At 36.6% G+C, this 19,670-nt stretch overlaps 1 protein-coding gene across 1 annotated transcript in view; it reads left to right on the top strand.

Annotated features, from left to right (window-relative positions):
• nup58 (nucleoporin 58) overlaps nt 1–7,482 on the top strand; it is a 64,371-nt gene extending 56,889 nt beyond the window's left edge. Inside the window, exons 15-16 of the mRNA XM_069891440.1 lie at nt 3,822–3,914; nt 6,402–7,482. Of these exons, the coding sequence (XP_069747541.1) occupies nt 3,822–3,914; nt 6,402–6,574 (266 nt within the window). The 3' untranslated portion in view covers nt 6,575–7,482. The remainder of the gene's footprint in view (nt 1–3,821; nt 3,915–6,401) is intronic.
• Nucleotides 7,483–19,670: the final 12,188 nt, after the last annotated feature.

Here is a 19,670-nt window from a genome sequence, read left to right on the forward strand (position 1 = left end):
CCTCAACTCCCACAAATGAAAATATCTTCTCTGTGTCTGCTCTATCCAGCCCTTTCAATATCCAGCATGTTTCAATGAGAGACCCACCCTCCCCCCTCATCCTTCTATACAACAGCGATTACAGGTTCAGAGCCCTCAAACAAACTCTTCTTATGTTAACCCTCTCATCCACAGGATCATCTTGTAAACCTCTGGACCCTCTCCAATACATCCTTCCTTAGAATGGGGCCCAAAACTGCTCACAATGCTCCAAATGTAGTCTGGCCAACACTTTGTAAAGCCTCAGTATTGTATCCTTGCTTTTATATTCTAGACTTTTGGAAATGAATTTGAAGATTGCATTTGCCTTCTTTAATATCAACTCACTTGCAAGTTGCAGTAAGACTCCCAAGTCCCATTTGGAACTCTGCTTTTTGAATTCTCCCCTTTTAGAAAACAGTCTACTTTAGTCCTTCTCCCAAAATACATGATCATACACTCCTTACACTGTATTCCATTTGCCACTTTCCCCTTTCTCCTAAATATGTTAAAGTTCCTCTGCAAACTCCCTGCTTCTTCAACAATATCTGCCCCTCCACCTATCTTAATTTAAAAAAAGCCATTAAATGCAAAGTTGATTATTTGAATTTCCACACTGTTCAGATTGCTTAATTCAAATTGCCAAGCATTAAATTTTTAATTTATTGAATAATTTTGTGTGTGATAATATTATAGTCAGTCAGATAAATTCTTTCTTGGTCTAGTTGGTGACCAACTTCAAATAATGACTTAAATTGATGTTGTTGAAGCAATTTCTATGCAACTATCATTTAATTTTACTGGAGAAATAACCCTACCTTTACTGGAGAGTTTGTTGCAGTTTGTTTCCTCTATTCTCAAAACAGACGGTTTTATATTCATATTTCAGTTTTCACTGATGGGAACTCCTGCAATAAACAATGCATATTTCAAACCCAAAAGTTTATTTCAGGTCCATGCTGTAAACATTGGCAGTTTTGCTATCTATTTTCTCAGTAAATGCAGTTTAGCATAATGTATGGAGATACTTTCCATCAGAACTGTGTTAATTCAGTAGAGTTAGTCCTGCCAGTTTTGCTTGATCTCAAATTCTTTGCCTGATACTATTATCAATAAATAGCCTGCATAAAGCAATAATGCTATTTCAACGAGGTTGGAGATAAATGGGCAAATCAGTCGAGTTGATGTGCACTCTAATTTTTTTTTGTTTGATAAATGATTACTCTCATTGGGAAGATTGCTCTGCTCTTTAAATTGAGTCTTGAGTAAATAAAAATAAAATTCTGGGAATGCTAAGTTGTGCATGCAATTTTTATAGAACAAGAAACCGTTCATCTTTACATCAGTATCTTTGATCAGACCTAGTAGCTGCATAACTTGCTTGTTCAGCATTTTCTAATTAAAAATTTTTTTCCAACATCTACAGTTGAATTCTTGAGTAAATTGAATTGTTCTTTGCTGCAAATCAGTCTCATTGACTAACAAGTGTTGACAATTAACGCCACGATATAAATACTCCTGTACAAGACAGTCCCCCTTCTTATTTTCTCTTCTTTTTTTTTTTAATTTTTTATTTTTCACACCATAAATCACATTAGCCATGCTACACACTTTTTCTTTTTCACACATATACAGTGACTTTTTCTCCCCCCCCCTCCCTCCTCCCAACCCACCCCCCCCCATCCATTTTAGGTATACAATCTAGGTTACATTAAACCAGTCAGATAATGTTGTCATTCAACAAAAATACACCAGAAATTCTACTGAGTCCATTCTTTTCTTTCCTTCTCCTTCCATCAACTTAGGTAATGATTGTCCCCGGTAGGTTTTCGCTATTGTATTTAATGTAAGGCTCCCATATTTGTTCAAATATTTCAATATTATTTCTTAAACTATATGTAATTTTTTCTAATGGAATACATTTATTCATTTCTATATACCATTGTTGTATTTTCAGATTATCTTCCAATTTCCAGGTTGACATAATACATTTTTTTGCTACGGCTAGGGCTATCTTAACAAATCTTTTTTGTGCATCCTCCAAATCAATTCCAAATTCTTTGTTTTTTATGTTACTTAGGAGAAAGATCTCTGGATTCTTTGGTATATTGTTTTCTGTTATTTTATTTAATATCTGATTGAGATCTTCCCAAAATTTTTCTACTTTCTCACATGTCCAGATTGCATGAATTGTTGTTCCCATTTCTTTTTTACATCGAAAACATCTATCAGATACTGTTGGGTCCCATTTATTCAACTTTTGAGGTGTAATGTATAGTCTGTGTAGCCAGTTATATTGTATCACACGTAGCCTCGTATTTATTGTATTTCTCATCGTTCCAGAACATAATTTCTCCCATGTTTCCTTTTTTATCTTTATATTTAAATCTTGTTCCCATTTTTGTTTAGTTTTACCATTTGTTTCCTCATTCTCTTTTTCTTGCAGTTTAATATACATATTTGTTATAAATCTTTTGATTAACATTGTATCTGTAATCACATATTCAAGGTTACTTCCCTCTGGCAAACTCAAATTGCTTCCTAATTTATCTTTCAAGTAGGATCTCAGTTGGTAATATGCCAGCGCTGTATCTCCAGTTATATTGTACTTATCTCTCATTTGTTCAAAGGATAAGAATCTACTTCCTGAAAAACAATTCTCTATTCTTTTAATCCCTTTTTTTCCCCATTCTCTAAAGGAAAGGTTATCTATTGTAAAAGGGAGTAACTTATTTTGCGTCAATATTAGTTTTGGTAATTGATAATTTGTTTTATTTCTTTCTACATGAATCTTCTTCCAAATATTGAGGAGATGATGTAATACTGGAGAAGTTCTATGTTGTACCAATTTTTCATCCCATTTATATAATATGTGTTCAGGTATCTTTTCCCCTATTTTATCTAATTCTAATCTCGTCCCGTCTGGTTTTTCCCTTGTTTGATAAAAATTTGATAGGTATCTTAATTGTGCGGCTCTATAATAATTTTTAAAGTTTGGCAATTGTAAGCCTCCTTGTTTATACCATTCTGTTAATTTATCCAGTGCTATCCTCGGTTTCCCCCCTCTCCATAAAAATTTCCTTATTATTTTCTTTAACTCTTTGAAGAATTTTTCTGTCAGTTGTATTTTCTCTTCAATGAAGAAATGTGAGTAGGAAAGTAATCACTACTTAATATATGCTATAACCTTCTAATGAAATCAAGAGCATATAGTTCATGAATTTGAGTAGTTAGTTTATTTAACTGCCTGAATATATTTTAGATTGTTTGCAATCAGAATGCAAATTTTACTGATCTGAAATTCCTACTTTCTTTTGCTGTCACAATTTAATTTACAAAATTTGTATTTTTCTCTCAAATTCATCTTTTTCTCTGGTATCAATGCAATACACGTAACATAAAACCATAAAGCATTGCAGCACTCTAGCCATTCTAGTCTGTGCTGAGCTATTATTCTGTTTCAACCCACTGACCCGCCTGTCTATATCCCTCCATACCTTTCCCATCTATGTACCTGTCCAAATTTTTCGTAGATGTTAAAATTGAGCCTGTATTCACTACTTCCCCCTAATGTTCTCTTTAATCCTTTCCCCGTTCACTCTTAACCCATGTCATCTGATTTGTAATTCACCTAACCTCAGTGGAAAAAGCTTGCTTGCATCTACTCTATTTATACCCCTTATAATTTTGTGCCAACTATCATCTCCCCTCATAATTCTATGCTCCAGGAACATATTAGATTGCTTCAAGGTTTTAACACTTTTAGCTTACTGTATATTAAGGTACAGCATTTATTTTTGTAGGATTTGGAAATACTAGCTTTGGAAGTAATACATCAGGCAACACTTCATTTGGATTTGGATCAGCCACTAAACCTTCAGGAAGCCTCAGTGCAGGTTTGTTTGTAATTTTGTTTTTCCTCAGTGGTCAAAAATTGATTTCAGGTAACTTGTTCCTGCTCAATAGAAAACATTTGTGTTTCTCTTAATGAAAGTCATGAAATGCATACCTGAGATCCTCCTTTAATGTTCTTCATCTCCAATTGTACTCTGTATTTTGAATAGTATCAATATTACATTGCATTAATTTTCTCACCAGTAGAATAATACAACCTGAATTTTTTAGGCACAGTTTACATCTTAAAGATGTCAGGATTAGCAGTTCTAATTTCACCAGAGAAAAGAATTTTTGCTCAGATGTTGGCGTACAAATGATTAGAATGACTTCATTGTTCCATTGCAGTGTAAAATTTTAAAGAAGGATTTTGATATAACTATTTGTTGGAGGAACAGAATATGGTGATAACACTTGTCTAAGAGGATTCTACATCTATATGAACTGCTTTATTTTTTTTTGTTTTAATCCCCTCAAGTGAAAACAATAGTGTTTTGGCAGACCTGCTTAGACCATTTATTGTAGTGTTTCAGGGTTTAGGAACCACCTCTCAATGAGTAGAGTTTATGGTTGAAACAGTACTTTTTATGGAGTGGGGCAAAAGTAACATTTGACAGTTTCTTTAAGGTTAAGATCAACTAATTTATGGGAAAATATCTTTCCAGACAATATGCGCATAGGCACAAAATTAACTTTGGATTCATGAGAAATAAGACCACACTCTCAAAATCTATGAGATTAAAGTATTTATGGCAGTTTTAATATTAAGGTTCCTTATGAGATTCAATAAATTATTACTTACAAAAGATTTTATTTCCATCCAAAAGCAAGTTGCTGCAGATACTCAATCTAAGAGGTGAGAAACAAGCAGCATGTTAGGGGCATCCTTTTGTGTTTAGATTACTTGTTCAGAAAATGTTGATAATATAGAAAAATCAGGTGCTAAGAGCATTTCCGTAAAACTTACATAATGATGTTCTGTTATCAGCACAATTAATTGACTCCGTTCAAATGCTCAGCTGACCCCAGAGATTTCCAAATGACTTCTCCAGTGGATATTAATGACCTCGATTTACAAATGAGTGAAAACCAGAGAATGTTTTCTCCCACCCTGAGTGAATGCATCAGTTTTCCTCCTTTAGTCCATGTTCCTTCCATTATTGTATGAAGCATGCAGCAGCCAGTTTTGATTCTGAGATCCATATGTTCAAATATTCTGCTGGAGGGAGCCATTTGTGCTCTCCCTTCATCAAGATCTCGTCACATAGCAGGATCACAGCTAACAAAGCTGGCTAATTTCTGATCTGAATAAACCATTGGATTGGAAAGATGGGGTTGGTGAGTGGGGGGAGAGAAATGCAGGCAGTTTAATTTTGGAATGAGTAGAAGGTTCATCGGAATCCATGAAGTGATCCAATCTGATTTTTGTGGCTTAGCTCTCTTTGTTAGTAGAAGCATGAGTTTATTCAAACTGACCATTTTCTAATGATATGATTTTAATGATTTGATTTTAATTAGAATTTGTTACTTAATTTTCTGTTCCCTGGATATCTGCTGTGCCAATCATTAGTCTCATTTTGCAAAAGCATGCATATTTTCGAAGAATTATGCACACCCAGATGGGTCCAAATGCTTCAACCTAAAGTGTTGTAGCTAATTAGTGATTGCACTAAAAGTGTGAACCATTATCTTTTACAGATATCACAATACTTGTAAAAGAAAATATAAATTTTGTTTTCTTAGAGTTTGTTCCTCTATTTCCTATAATTTGTTTTCTCTTGATTAACTTCATTCACAAGCATTCTTATCACATTATCATCCAGTTCTTTGCTATTAAGTAGTTGAAAATAATATTTTAAAGTCCTCATGTAACAAAGCCATTAGCTATATGTATATATCTGATGGGGCTCATATTTAATTGTTATAAATAAGGATTATTTTTGAAATTTAAAGGTTAAAATTATACAAGAGGTTTTAACAAACATATTTTAACCCATTTATTTTGAGTGGGTTAGAAAAAATAGGGATGAATGGATTTAATATTCCTCAACTTAATTTCAGGCTCTTAAGTGGTGAGTAAAGGATTAGAAGTGCCCTCTTAATATTTGGATTAAATTTTGATGCTCAAGTTTCAGTGATGGGATGTACAATCTGAGATCTTGTGCTAAAGATGCTTGGTTTAAATAGTTGTCTTAAAACTGAACAAGGAGGAGTTGTTTAAAATTACATTGTCTTGACAGTTGAAAACTATGAACTACAATTACAGTTTTAAAATTTATCATTTTAGGCAGATGAATTCTTAAATTTGTAATTATTATGTATTTTGTTTTTCATTTTCTCAAAAAAAGTCTAATCGGTTTGTAACTCAAACAAATTGCATTTAGTACAGTAATTTTATTTCTGCTATTTAACTGCCTTCAGTTTGCGAAAACAGAATGCATATATAAGAAAGTTCATGAGTAGTTTTTGTTTTTATTTTCATGTGCAAGGCTTTGGCAGCTCAACTACATCTGGATTTAACTTCAATAATCCTGGGATAACAGCATCTGCTGGCCTGACCTTTGGTGTGTCCAATCCTTCAACATCAGGCCTTAGTAATCTCGGGGGACAACTCCTTCAACTGAAGAAACCACCAGCTGGAAACAAGCGAGGCAAAAGATAGAAATTTATCAGTTTGGGTAGAGGCACATATTTCTTAAATTAGGCATGACTCATGGTTCTGTGTCTAAATATGTTTTTTTTAGCTGTAGATAGAAAATACCAACAAATAGAATGTTTATATTTGACCAGGTGAGCTTTAATCAGAAATTCCTCATTTTCCAGAAGGAACCTGAGTTTTCACAGCGAAGATTATATTTTTGAAAGTAAAGCGAGATGGATTGTGTACCTAGATAATTTCATATATACAAAGCATAAATGGAGAGTATCTGTTTTCTACTTCAGGAATTAATTACATACCTATTTAAGATCAGCTGCTATGTAAGTGAATTTGAACCATGAGTTGTGTTAAGTCAGTGACATACATGTTTTAATATTGGAAATTCACAGCAATCATAGCCTTTAAACATTGCACTTTTTATACAGTAGGTACTGCCCAATATTTGTCTTTGTAGTAAGAAAGTTAGACAGACCTATCTTTTGAGTTATCCGGGTATTTTGGATGAGAGCTTTGGTGGTGGTGACTTCCTTTAATATATAGTTAATGTCTATTTTTGTAAGGTTAGTGGATGCTCCAATTGAATGCCTTTATTAGTGAGGAAGGAAGTGAGATGTGTTGAGATGGGTGGAAGTGCTCTTGAATGTCGCTGATGTCCTAAATTTCACCGTGTATGTGCATGAGGAGCTGCTTTGCGCAGGCTTAATTTGGAATTGAGTCAAGGCCAGATTTGTTTTTAAAATTGTTTTCTTTGTGACTTCCAAGTTATTTATGTATGTTTGTTTCAAAACTAGTGAAATGGTCATGTATATGACAATGTATTTGAAGATTGTTGTGAAGTCTTGAATTAGAGGAAAATGCAATTGTATGTGGGGAAAATTGTTAATTTTGTTAAAATAAAGCAACTTCCACAAGTTTTGTTTTGCTGCATGTTCTTAACCTAAACCACTTCTACAACTTGGGATGCTGGTACCAATTCGTACATTACAATAACTTAAGAATGGTTTCCAAATTGGCCATGCAACTTTTTTTTAATTGAATGGACTTATTTTGGGTTATTTAGTAAGTTTTCCAAAACTCCAGTACCTTTTCCCCCGCTGTGGAGATTGTCTTTAAAGTGCCTTTGAGATCTAAAGAAATGCATTCTCTTTGAAATTTCAAAAATGTGTAGATTCTGCAGTTAATCCTAGTTTTGTTCTAACAACAAAACTTTGTTTAGTATTGTGGAAATCCAGTTTAAAAAAAAAATCAATCGTGTTGATGTTCTGGATTTTTACTCCTTTACAGAATGTTACCCAATAAATGCTACCCAATAAATGCTAAGACTTATTAAAGTTTCTGATTACATTGCTACTTTTGCATTTGAAGTTCTAAAGGCCATCTTGGGGCAGAGGTTTATAAAATAACACGGCATCCAGTTTTCACAAGAATTTGAACACTTGATTTATACCATATGATTTTTAAAATGTTTGCATTTGCACGAGACAGAACACTACTTTTGTTGGCTCAAGTTAACAAAACACAGGAGAAAAGAAAGCTTAGTTGAAAGATGGGTAAGAATACAATATCTAAGAAATATAAAATCACACTACTACATGTTACGAACTTGCGTATGGTTTTTCTCTGCTTTTATTCATCCTACGACCACCTCTCCTTGTTCTTTATGAAGAGAAGATACCTTCTAATTCCATTCAAAGCAAATTATCACTGCCCAGTACTTTCCCATACCTCAGACTGAAGAACAGAAATTTAAAGTCTCACAACCCTGTTCCTGTGCATTACTGTTTCGAAACTCCATAGTTATGAAGAATATTTTTTCTCTAATTGCTGATTTGCACTGTTGTACAAAAGCAGAAGAAACCAACTTTTATTAAAGAAAGGAAAATTCAATATTATTCCGATTATCTGAAAACCGTTTTACTGAAATTCTTGAATATTCAAAAAAAATTTCATCCGAGACATGATGTCACAAGTTGATAACATTTCCTTACCCACCGTAATCAAGTGGGGCTACAGGGAATCAGTTTTTACAAAGGAGACGTTTGTTCATGGGTTACACATTGAAGGAAAGGATTTTTTATTTATAAATTGTCATACTTAAACTTTTCTCAAATACATTATTTCCATGAATAGATAGTAACATGAGTTACTGCAACTTTGTGATAAATTGCATTGTGGCATTCTCAGAATTTGAATTGAATACCTCTCTCCCCACTTGTCCGAGCCACTCCTGTCAAATACCCTTTCAGTGGGGTTGCTGAACCAATTCTGCTGGAGAATAATCCCTGGGCCTATATGTGCAATCTCCTACCACGTGCAGGTGAGGTGAGAGCTCCGGCTCCCAGGCAGGATTGGCGACAGCGGGGAGGTGTCGGGGATCGGCGACAGCTGATACAAGTATTCTGCTGGTGCTACTGGGCTGCTTAAAGAAATTTCTTGATTATCCAAAAAAATTGTATAACCGATTATAGGTCAGGTTCCAAGTATTTTGGATAATCGGAAACATGCTGTATTTATTTCCAAGTGACAATTTGTGGGGTACAATTTGGTACAAACAGGTCAGTCATATCTCTATTGTAGATGAGTAGAATGAAGAGCAAAGAAAGGATTCTCACTTCTGGAAAAACTTGGAACAGTTTAAACTCTTAATTAGGCTCTTGAAGTAGAGATGTAAAGTACCAGAGGTGGAAAATTGTTCTGGTGTGTTAGTTGAAGGGATACGCCTTATGGAGGAAAATTCTGAACAAACACTGTAAGGACTAAATAGTCGTACCACCTATAAATTTCAAGTTCTTTGCCTAAAAAGATGCAAGTTCTTACATCCAAATAAATGAATAGGGTTAGTGTAGGTCTACATAGTGCAAATGCAATTAATACTCAAGGCACGACCATGGTTTAAGATCAGTATTGGCAATGCTTAAACTTTTCTTGAATATATTATTTCCATGAATAGATAGGAACAATGTTCATTGCAGATAGATTTTATTTGGAATGGAATCTTCCAGCATTTCAAAAGTGATTAAATGTCACATTAGATCCTTTCCATTCACTGGCCAATGTTAAACTTTCCAAAATGCAACACCTCACATTTCTCTGTATTAAATTCTATCAAAGGTAAAGATTCCATTATTGTCACTTAATACTACACTTAGAATGTAACATACATGAAATTCTTTAACTTTTGTCTACCGTAACGTAAGGCAGACAGAGAGTTGCCACTTTGTCCAGCGCCTGTCACAGAAACTTATGCACCTGGTGTTCCTAGGCAGTCTCCTCTCCAAGCACTGACCATGTCCGTGTATGCTTAGCTTCCAAGATTAGACAATCTCATGCATATTCAGGCTATTAAACATTCTTTTCTCCACATCCTCAAGATCCTGATGAAATCTTTGGCAGTTTTCACAATCTACAATACTACGTGGTTTCATCTGCAAACTTGCCAATCATTTTCATCTGAATTACTAATATAGATGACAAACACCAATGGGCCCAACACTGAACCCTATGGCACTCCACTAGTGACAAGCCTCCAGGTGGATAAAAATAACCTTGCACCATCACCCTCTGCTTTCATCCATGAAGCCTGTTATTTGGGAGGCTTCTTAAGTAACTTAGAGATGCAAGATTAAAATAACACAAGAGACTTTATTTACAGATGTCTTCCAATCATCTCGGGAAACTGTTCACACACACACACTCCTATATATAGCCATACGCCCCACAGTGGTGTACTACAGTTCCTACAGTGAGAGGGTGTATTCTTACACAGTTACAAAATAGTTCACATTATCTTGACTATATTAACAAAGCCAATTTTCTATCCATTCAGCTATCTGACCTTGGATCCCATGTGATCCAACTTCCAGTGCAGCCTACCATGCAGAACCTTATCGAATGCCTTGCGGAAATCCATGGACATGTCTGCTGCTCTGCCCTTGTTGACCTTTTGGATACGTCAAAAAAACTCAGATTTGTGAGACGACCTTAATCTGTGCTGACTCCTTAATCACACCTTGTCCATCTGAGCGCATTTACATCTTCTCCCTCAGAATGGTCTCAAGAAACTTATTGACCATAGATGTTAGGCTCACTGTCCTGTAATTCCCAGGCTTTTTCCTGCTGCCATTCAGGAATAGAGCCACAGCATTTGCCACCCTCCAATCTTCTAGCATTTCACCTGTACAAGGCCCAGGAGATATGTCTATTCTCATTACGCATCAGAATCTGCAGCAGCTCTCAACTGTAACAATGACTGTTCTCAAAACACTATCACTGGCTCGGGTCTTTCTCCACAGTAAAGGACCTAGTCTATGACCTGTGGCTCCACATAGACATAGAGTTGACCACATTGATTACAGAAGGGTCCCTTTTTTCTCTGGTTACTCTTTCTCGATATGTTTATAAAACAGAGATAAATGTTATAACATCCTTTATGTTGTCCTGCCAGTGCTATTTCCTGGTCCATTTTAACTCTCCCTAAGCTTGTCCCTTAGTTCCCAAAATCCCTCCAGGTATACGCTTGATTCCAGCTGGTTTCCACACCCATGATTCCTTGCTCTCAACCAAAGCCTGAACTTGCTTGTAATTCACTCCCAAAAGAAATTAATGCCTTTTACGTCCGATTCAACCACAAGAACAAGGACGAACCACCCTCATGTTCCTGATATTCCTCTCCTGTCTGTATCAGAGAAAAGCATCCTGCCTAGACAGGGTACCTGGCCGAGTATTGAAAACCTGTGCTGACCAATTTGCCAATGTATTCACAGATATTTTCAACACCTTACTCCAGCAGGGTGTGGTACTCAACTGTTTCAAAAAGGCATCAATGACTCAAGAAGAGTATGGAAACCTGCTTAAATGACCATCGACTTGTAGCACTCACATGTGGACTTTTGACATGCTTTGAAATGCTGGCATTGAAGCATAACAGCTCCTGTCTGAATTTGCTACTCTAACGACAGGTCTATGACAGATGCCATCTCACTAGCTCTACACAAAATACTGGAAAAGCTGGACAGCAAAGACGCATACATCAGGATGCTCTTGATTGACTCTAGTTTGGCATTAATACCATCATCCCACAAAACGGATCGGCAAACTCCAAGAACTGGGACTCAACACAGTATTAGTCTCCTGGTTGAAAAGCCCATGTCAAAGCCAAAAATGGAGGTTCGGATCTGGAGCTCGGATTGCCAATGGACTGCACTCTGTGTGGCTGTGGAAGCAGTGGAAACACTGGAGGCAAACTCAGTGACTCTGGGGAGACTCTCTTTTGCTTCTCTTTCTCTGACTGTAAGAGGTGCTTCAGGCAATTTTTTGCCGATGGCGAATTTCATTTAATATAACACTATTTTATTATGACGACAATAAATTAAACCTTGAATCTTGAGATGTTGTTTGTTACAGTTTCCATGAGGGGGCGAACTTGTCATTTCCATACAGACAAGTTACCTGAAGCAGATGGGAAAAGCATTAGCAGCCTTTGTGGCTCTGGAGGTAGCTTTTCCTACAGCGTACTCACATACTTTTGATAATAATTACTTATGAGCATCGGTTTTAACATTAGGGACCAATCTTTGTTTGAAATTGGTGAGAATAAATGTTAAAGTCAAGCGGAGGAGAAAATTCTAATTACAATACTCTTTGTTCTGTCTCAGTGAAAAGTCAAAATCCAACATCCATCAAAGTAATTTTTTTATTTTCTTAAAGGAAAGAGATTTTGTCTAGCTACAGAAATTGAGACTCTTAGAAGAAGAAAATTAGCCACCGGGTGAAAAAAAAAGCACACAAGTTTCAGAGGGGAACTGTTAGTTCACACCTGGTGAAGGGATTGCTGGCTGTGTGGTTAGTGCAGAAGAGCATTCCTCGTGTAGAAGAGTCCACTGAATGAGTGGAGTGAACCAAAGGGTCATGTGAGTAACACCCCAAAAACAAGTAGATGAAGCAAAAGAATGACAACCCAAACGCTGTTATTGCTTAGTAATTCTTAGATAATGATACATCTTGACTAAAGTCAAATATAAAACACTCAATTAGTCACAACACTTCTACAAATTATAAGCGTGCAAATACAGTTTCTTTTAATGTAAGAAATGCAGCCATCTATAAAAGTCACACCATCAATAAAAGCTTCTAAACTTCCAAGATCAGGACCAGGACATAAAAGCATGTCTGGAGTATGAATTTTAGAGGACTGCAAAGGGAGTTTGTACTATTTGAGGTGCCATCTTCCAATGTTTTTGAATGAGTGGCTTCCTTGTAGTCAGTGGATGCAAAAGGTACCACAGTACAATTTGGAATTGGGCAGATGGCCTAACCAACATTTATGTGGCAACAAAATCACTGAAATTGTAGCGGCTTGCGGCCCGGCCCGTGCCTCAGGCTGATGCAGGAAATGGCCGTTGAATGCGGTGACCAGAAAATATCGTGCGGGCTGAAGCGCCCATTTCCATAGGCCGCCGGCAGAGCAGTGAAAATGGCCAATCACCGCCAGTGGATTGCAGGGGACCCAATCTGCAGCCAGCCTGCTCAAGCTACACCCCGGTGGTGACACGACTGAGCTGACTACAAAAGGTAGAGTTGCCAGTGAAGAAACTCAGTGTTGAATACACTCTACTGGTGTGTGTGTGTGTGTGTGTGTGTGTGTGTGTGTGTGTGTGTGTGTGTGTGTGTGTGTGTGTGTGTGTGTGTGTGTGTGTGTGTGTGTGTGTGTGTTTCTTCTCCTGCGGATTTGAGGTACAGCCTTAGGCTTATAACTGAGAGCTATAGCGTAGCTGTAGCGACCTCACTAAAAAAATGCTTTACTTAATTACTTATCTTATTATAGTGTGTCTGACTCCGCTTTGCACATGTTTGCTGCTGTTTTCTTACATTACAATAACGGCACTTGAAAACTAGTTAATTGGTTCAGAAGTACTTTGGTTTGTCCAATGAACACCAGGGTGCCCTATTAACTGTTCTCAGTACTTTGGGAGAAAATAGAAAGAGGCCATATTCAGCATTTTTCAAATGGACTTCAACTTCACGAGTAACAAGAACATTTCTGTTTGACCTGTTGTCTTTTACAAAGGAGAATTTCATAATTTGAAGATGGTATTTTGAGAAATAGTAAAGTCAGTTTATAGTCATCCAAATGCACAAGTACAACCCAACAGAACAACGCACTCTGGTCTTTGGGGCAAAACATGCAGATATAAAACCAGACATAACAAACTAAACATATGCAAGACAAGTATTTATCAATACAAATAAATAAATAAATATTGTTTCTTGAATATGGAATTCTTCAGATGGTTAGCTTGCTATAGTGAATGGTGAAATGTCACAGAACATTTAGTGCAAAAACTCATCGATGATGTAGAGCAGGTCTTTAAAGCTATCACCCTTTTTTTTATTTCCTGAAAGAGAGTGAATATTTTTTCCTCTCCAACTCTTCATTTTTATTAGAGATAAACCACTGGAAGAAGCACTTACAGCTACGGGCCTATACTGCTCAACACACCAATCATACTACAAACTCCGTACATTGTTTTTTGGAGAGAGGAAGGAAACCAAAGTTCTCGGAGGAAACACATGGGGTATACTTATAAACACCTGACAGTGCCAGATTCGAACCCAGTTTGCTGGCACGGTCATAGTGTTGTGCTAACCACAAATCTGTTATAAATTCGATTTATACTTGTTTCACGCGTCAGCAAACAAACAAAGATGAATAGCTCGACAAATATTTTTTAAAGGAGATGTTGAAATGCAGTGGGGGGGGGGGGGGGGATGGAATAGGTACACCATGCCAGATATTTTAAAATATTTACCTTAATCACAGATTAAGATGGCACTATGATTTATTACTTCATCATGAGTAGGAAAGGGCTTTGGCAAATACTAGAGCGCCTCGGATGCCCCCCAAGTTCCTCAACATGGTTATCCAACTGCACGAAAACCAACAAGGTCGGGTCAGATACAGCAATGAGCTCTCTGAACCCTTCTCCATTAACAATGGCGTGAAGCAAGGCTGTGTTCTCACACCAACCCTCTTTTCAATCTTCTTCAGCATGATGCTGAACCAAGCCATGAAAGTCCTCAACAATGAAGACGCTGTTTACATCCGGTACCGCACAGATGGCAGTCTCTTCAATCTGAGGTGCTTGCAAGCTCACACCAAGACACAAGAGCAACTTATCCATGAACTACTCTTTGCAGACGATGCCGCTTTAGTTGCCCATTCACAGCCAGCTCTTCAGCGCTTGACGTCCTGTTTTGCGGAAACTGCCAAAATGTTTGGCCTGGAAGTCAGCCTGAAGAAAACTGAGGTCCTCCATCAGCCAGCTCCCCACCATGACTACCAGCCCCTCCACATCTCCATCGGGCACACAAAACTCAAAACGGTCAACCAGTTTACCTATCTCGGCTGCACCATTTCATCGGATGCAAGAATCGACAACGAGATAGACAACAGACTCGCCAAGGCAAATAGCGCCTTTGGAAGACTACACAAGAGTCTGGAAAAATAACCAACTGAAAAACCTTACAAAGATTAGCGTATACAGAGCCGTTGTCATACCCACACTCCTGTTCGGCTCCGAATCATGGGTCCTTTACCGGCATCACCTACGGCTCCTAGAACGCTTCCACCAGCGTTGTCTCTGCTCCATCCTCAACATTCATTGGAGCGACTTCATCTCCAACATCGAAGTATTCGAGATGGCAGAGGCCCACAGCATCGTATCCACGCTGCTGAAGATCAAACTGCGCTGGGTAGGTCACGTCTCCAGAATGGAGGACCATCGCCTTCCCAAGATCGTGTTCTATGGCGAGCTCTCCACTGGCCACCGAGACAGAGGTGCACCAAAGAGGTACAAGGACTGCCTAAAGAAAGCTCTTGGTGCCTGCCCTATTGACCACCGCCAGTGGGCTGATATCGCCTCAAACCGTGCATCTTAGCGCCTCACAGTTCGGCAGCAGCAACCTCCTTTGAAGAAGACCGCAGAGCCCACCTCATGTCAAAAGACAAAGGAGGAAAAACCCTACACCCAACCCACCCATTTTCCCTTGCAACCGCTGCAACCGTGTCTGCCTGTCCCGCATTGGACTTGTCATCCACAAAGAGCCTGCAGTTGACGTGGACATTACCCCTCCATAAATCTTCGTCTGCGAAGCCAAGCCAAAGAAGATGGTTTATTACTTCATCCAAAGGATGGAGTTTCCAAAAAAATGCAGTCTTCCATTGGGGCTTGCAACCAGATAAGTCTGCAACATGTGCTCAAACCTTAATATGTTGCTCAGAAAGGCAATGTGTGAATTCAAAATGAGAACTAACTGTATCAAATCAATTTATGTGTCCACATATATCAAAGATTTTCAAATTTTCAACTGTGCGAATCTCTAAAAAAGACAGTATTTGAGAATCTGATCAAATATTAGATAATTCTGGGCTTCTTGTCCAAATTTCCTATCCTGCCCTAAAGGCAAGAAATAATACTCAAAAAATATTTGTGCTCAGGAATCAAAATGATGAATTAATACTGTCAAAAAGTTATGCAGGTTCAATGAAAGGTGAAAACAATCTACTCAGTAGTGAAGTTAATTCACAGAATAAAGTAGAATTTTCTTTAGAATTAAGCCAGACATCTTTTTAAAATAATTTATTTTTAATTTTCCATAAATATATTCATACACCTTTTAAAACTTTTATACATTTCAAATATATATTAAATGTTTACAAACAAAAAAATAAAAAATGTCCCCCTTTTTCACTCCCGTCCCCACCCACAAATACAAGTATATAACTTTACACACTGTCAGAGCTCTCTTTTTGTTCATGATTCTTTTTCTGGGATATCACATCTTTACACACATTGAAGGATCAAGTTTACAAGTAGACTCCTATATAATCTAAATATGGTTGCTATATCTTAATGAAAGTGTTATATTTATTTTTTTGCTATAAGTAATTTTCTCCATGGGTATACAACTAAGCATCTCCCCAGCCCATTGAGCAATAAATAGGGGAGAGTCAGACTTCCAAGTGATTGCTATATACTTCTTGGCCACAATCTGGGCTACTTTAACAAAACAGATTTGAAATTTAGTCAATTTATTGCTCACATCCATAAAGTTGTCCAGAAGATACAGCTCTGGGTCACATGTGAAAGTCACTCCTGTCACTCTTGTTAGTGTTTCAGCGACATCATGCCAGAATGATCTTACCTTCACACTCGACCATGTAGAATCTAGGAAGATTCCAATTTCAATGCCACACCTAAAGCACATTTCAGATTTTTCAGATTTAGATTTATGCAAGATATAGTTAATGTAGAAAATTATATTGGACCAGTCCATATCTCGCTTTAATCATTGATTTCATACTGTCCAAACACCAGTCAGACCAGCATTCCTCTGTTATTGTAACTCCCACCTCTCCCTCAACCTTTGTAGGCCTGGCTTAACACTTTTTACTTGGAGAGCAGAATACATCCTAATTATGAATTTAGATCCCACCTCTCTCGTAAGAAGGACCTCAACTGAAAAAAGCAGTGGAAGGTTCTATTAGATAGATTATATTTCTTTTTTAGTTGTTCAAAGGACACAATTAGCCCTTCTTCATAGCAATCTTCAATATGCTTAATTCTTTTCTCATGCCAAATATTTAATTCTCTTGCCCAAGTTCATGGGCAATAGTTTGTTCTGGCACTGTGGTGCTTTTGGTGATATTCCTGCTTTCTTTTTCTCCAATACTCTCATTAATTTCATGCTGGATTTTAATCATATGTCTTAAAATGGGGTAATCTTTTTTATTATTAATTTGACATGCCATTTATAAATTAAATCTTTTGCTGCACCCCCTCTCATTATATGTAGTCCCATTTGGATCCATGAGGGAGAATTCTCTTCTTAGAAAAAGGATGAGAGGAACCTCACCTGGGGTGCTAAATAATATTTTTAAAAATCCATTAATCATAATCCTCCAGGTTATATTTCCATGTGATCCTAGGCATTTTATTATTCCAAAGAAATGGTCTTATATCAAGTATCTTTTAAAAATACTTAGACAAAGAAATCAGCAATGATTGAAAGAGGTATTGCAGTAAATCACTTTCATTTTCACACAATTAACCCTTCCAATTAAGGTAATAGTCAGATCTTTCCACCTTTGTAAATCTTCCTCTATCTTTTCAACCACAGATTTTGTAAATTATTATCTACCATTATTCCTAAATATTTAATTCCATCCACTTTCCATTTAAACTGGCTTCCTTTTTGATATCTATCAGTCAAAATTTGGTAATGGCATAATTTCACTTTTTTCCACACTTATTTTGTAACCTGAGACTCTTCGATATTTTTCCAGTGTGGTTTGTAGTTTGGGCAGACTCAACTGGGTCTGTTAAGTACAGCAGCACATCATCTGTAAATAAATTAATTTTATGCTCTTCCTGGCCAACTCTAATTCCTTATATATTAGGATCTCTCCTTATAATTTCTGCTAATGCTTCAATCACCAAAACAAAGAGGCCTGGAGTCAGTATGCATTCCTGTCTTCTGGATCTACTCAAAGGAAACATTCACCACATTTGTCTATTGGTTATAATTTTGGCTCATTCCAAATTTTTCTAGTACTTTGAATAAGAATGGCCATTCTAGTCAATCAGATGCCTTTTCTGCATCTAATACAGTTATATTTGGATTTTATTTAGACTGAGCCAAATGAATTATATTAAATAACCTGCTCAAATTATCTGCAGATTGTCTTTTTTTAATGAAACCTACCTGGTCTGAATGTATCAGTTTAGGTAGATATTCCCCTTTTGCCAAAATTTTGCAATCCACATTTAACAAGAGGTAGATCTGTATGAACACAGTTTTAGCAGGTTTTTTTTTTGTGGTAATACCATAATAATAGCTGTTGAGAAGGATTCTGGAAGAGTCTTAGTTTCAACCAGCTGTTCCAATACCTCCATTTGAGAGCCATCAAAAGATCTTTAAATTGTCTATAAAATGCGGGTGGAAAACAATCTTCTCCCGGTGATTTTTTTTGCCTGTAGCATACTCAAGACTTTTTCAATCTCTTTTTTAGTGAAGGGGGCATCTAATTCCATCTGATCTCTATCTTCCAATTTTGGCAGTTCAATCGCCAAGAGAAATTCATCTTTTTCAGTAGAATATCTATCGAGTCCGATTCATACACCGTTGTATAGTATTGTTTGGGAGTATCATTGATTTAGTTCTTATTATATGTTAATTTGTCAGACTCTGTTTGAATTCATTTATCATTCTTGATATCTCCTCTGACTTTAGATGCCAAGACAAAACCTCATGTGCTCTATCTTCCAATTCATAGTATTTCTCTTTTGACTTTACAAACCTCTAGAATAGAAAAAAAACTATCTTAAAGTATTATATTTCAATTTCTAATTTACCAAAGTGTTGTATTTTTCTTTCAAATCCATTCTCTGGTATTCTTTCTCTATTTCTGTTAATTCTTTCTCCAGGCCATTGACCTCTGCCATATATTCCTTTTTCTTTGTATATGAAATTATCTGTTCCCTCAAATAAGCTTTTAGTGTGTCCCATATTTAGGAAACTATCATTAGAAGAGGGTCAATTTTTTTTCCACAAAACAATTCTATTTGCTCCTTAATAAAATTACAGAAATCTGTCCTTCTCAACAGCGTAGGATTAAGACGTCATCATTATCATTAAAGTCAGTGGTGTGTGGCCAGAGAGTGATCTGGCTAGATATTCCATTTCAACCAGTCTGGGTTTTTTTTTAGTATTTTATTTACAATTTTTCAAACTCAAATAGTGTCAATAATCCATAATTTAAAAAAAACACATTACATTCTCCAATTAAATACAAGCTTCATCATGAATCCAATTTTTCTCCCCCTCCCATCTCCCCCATTTCACAAATACAACATTTAAAGACAAAATTAAATAGACAATCACAATAGAAAAAGCAGCAATAAATTAGTCCCTTATTCCTATAACATTGATCAGCGTCCCTTTATTTTCCTGACAAGTTAGGAACATAATGTTAAACAAAACAATTACACTTAAAGAATTATTACAAAAAAATGAAAACAAACCCAAATTTTAAAAAAGT

The sequence above is a fragment of the Narcine bancroftii genome, chromosome 7, assembly GCF_036971445.1.
Source record: "Narcine bancroftii isolate sNarBan1 chromosome 7, sNarBan1.hap1, whole genome shotgun sequence".
Classification (NCBI taxonomy): domain Eukaryota; kingdom Metazoa; phylum Chordata; class Chondrichthyes; order Torpediniformes; family Narcinidae; genus Narcine; species Narcine bancroftii.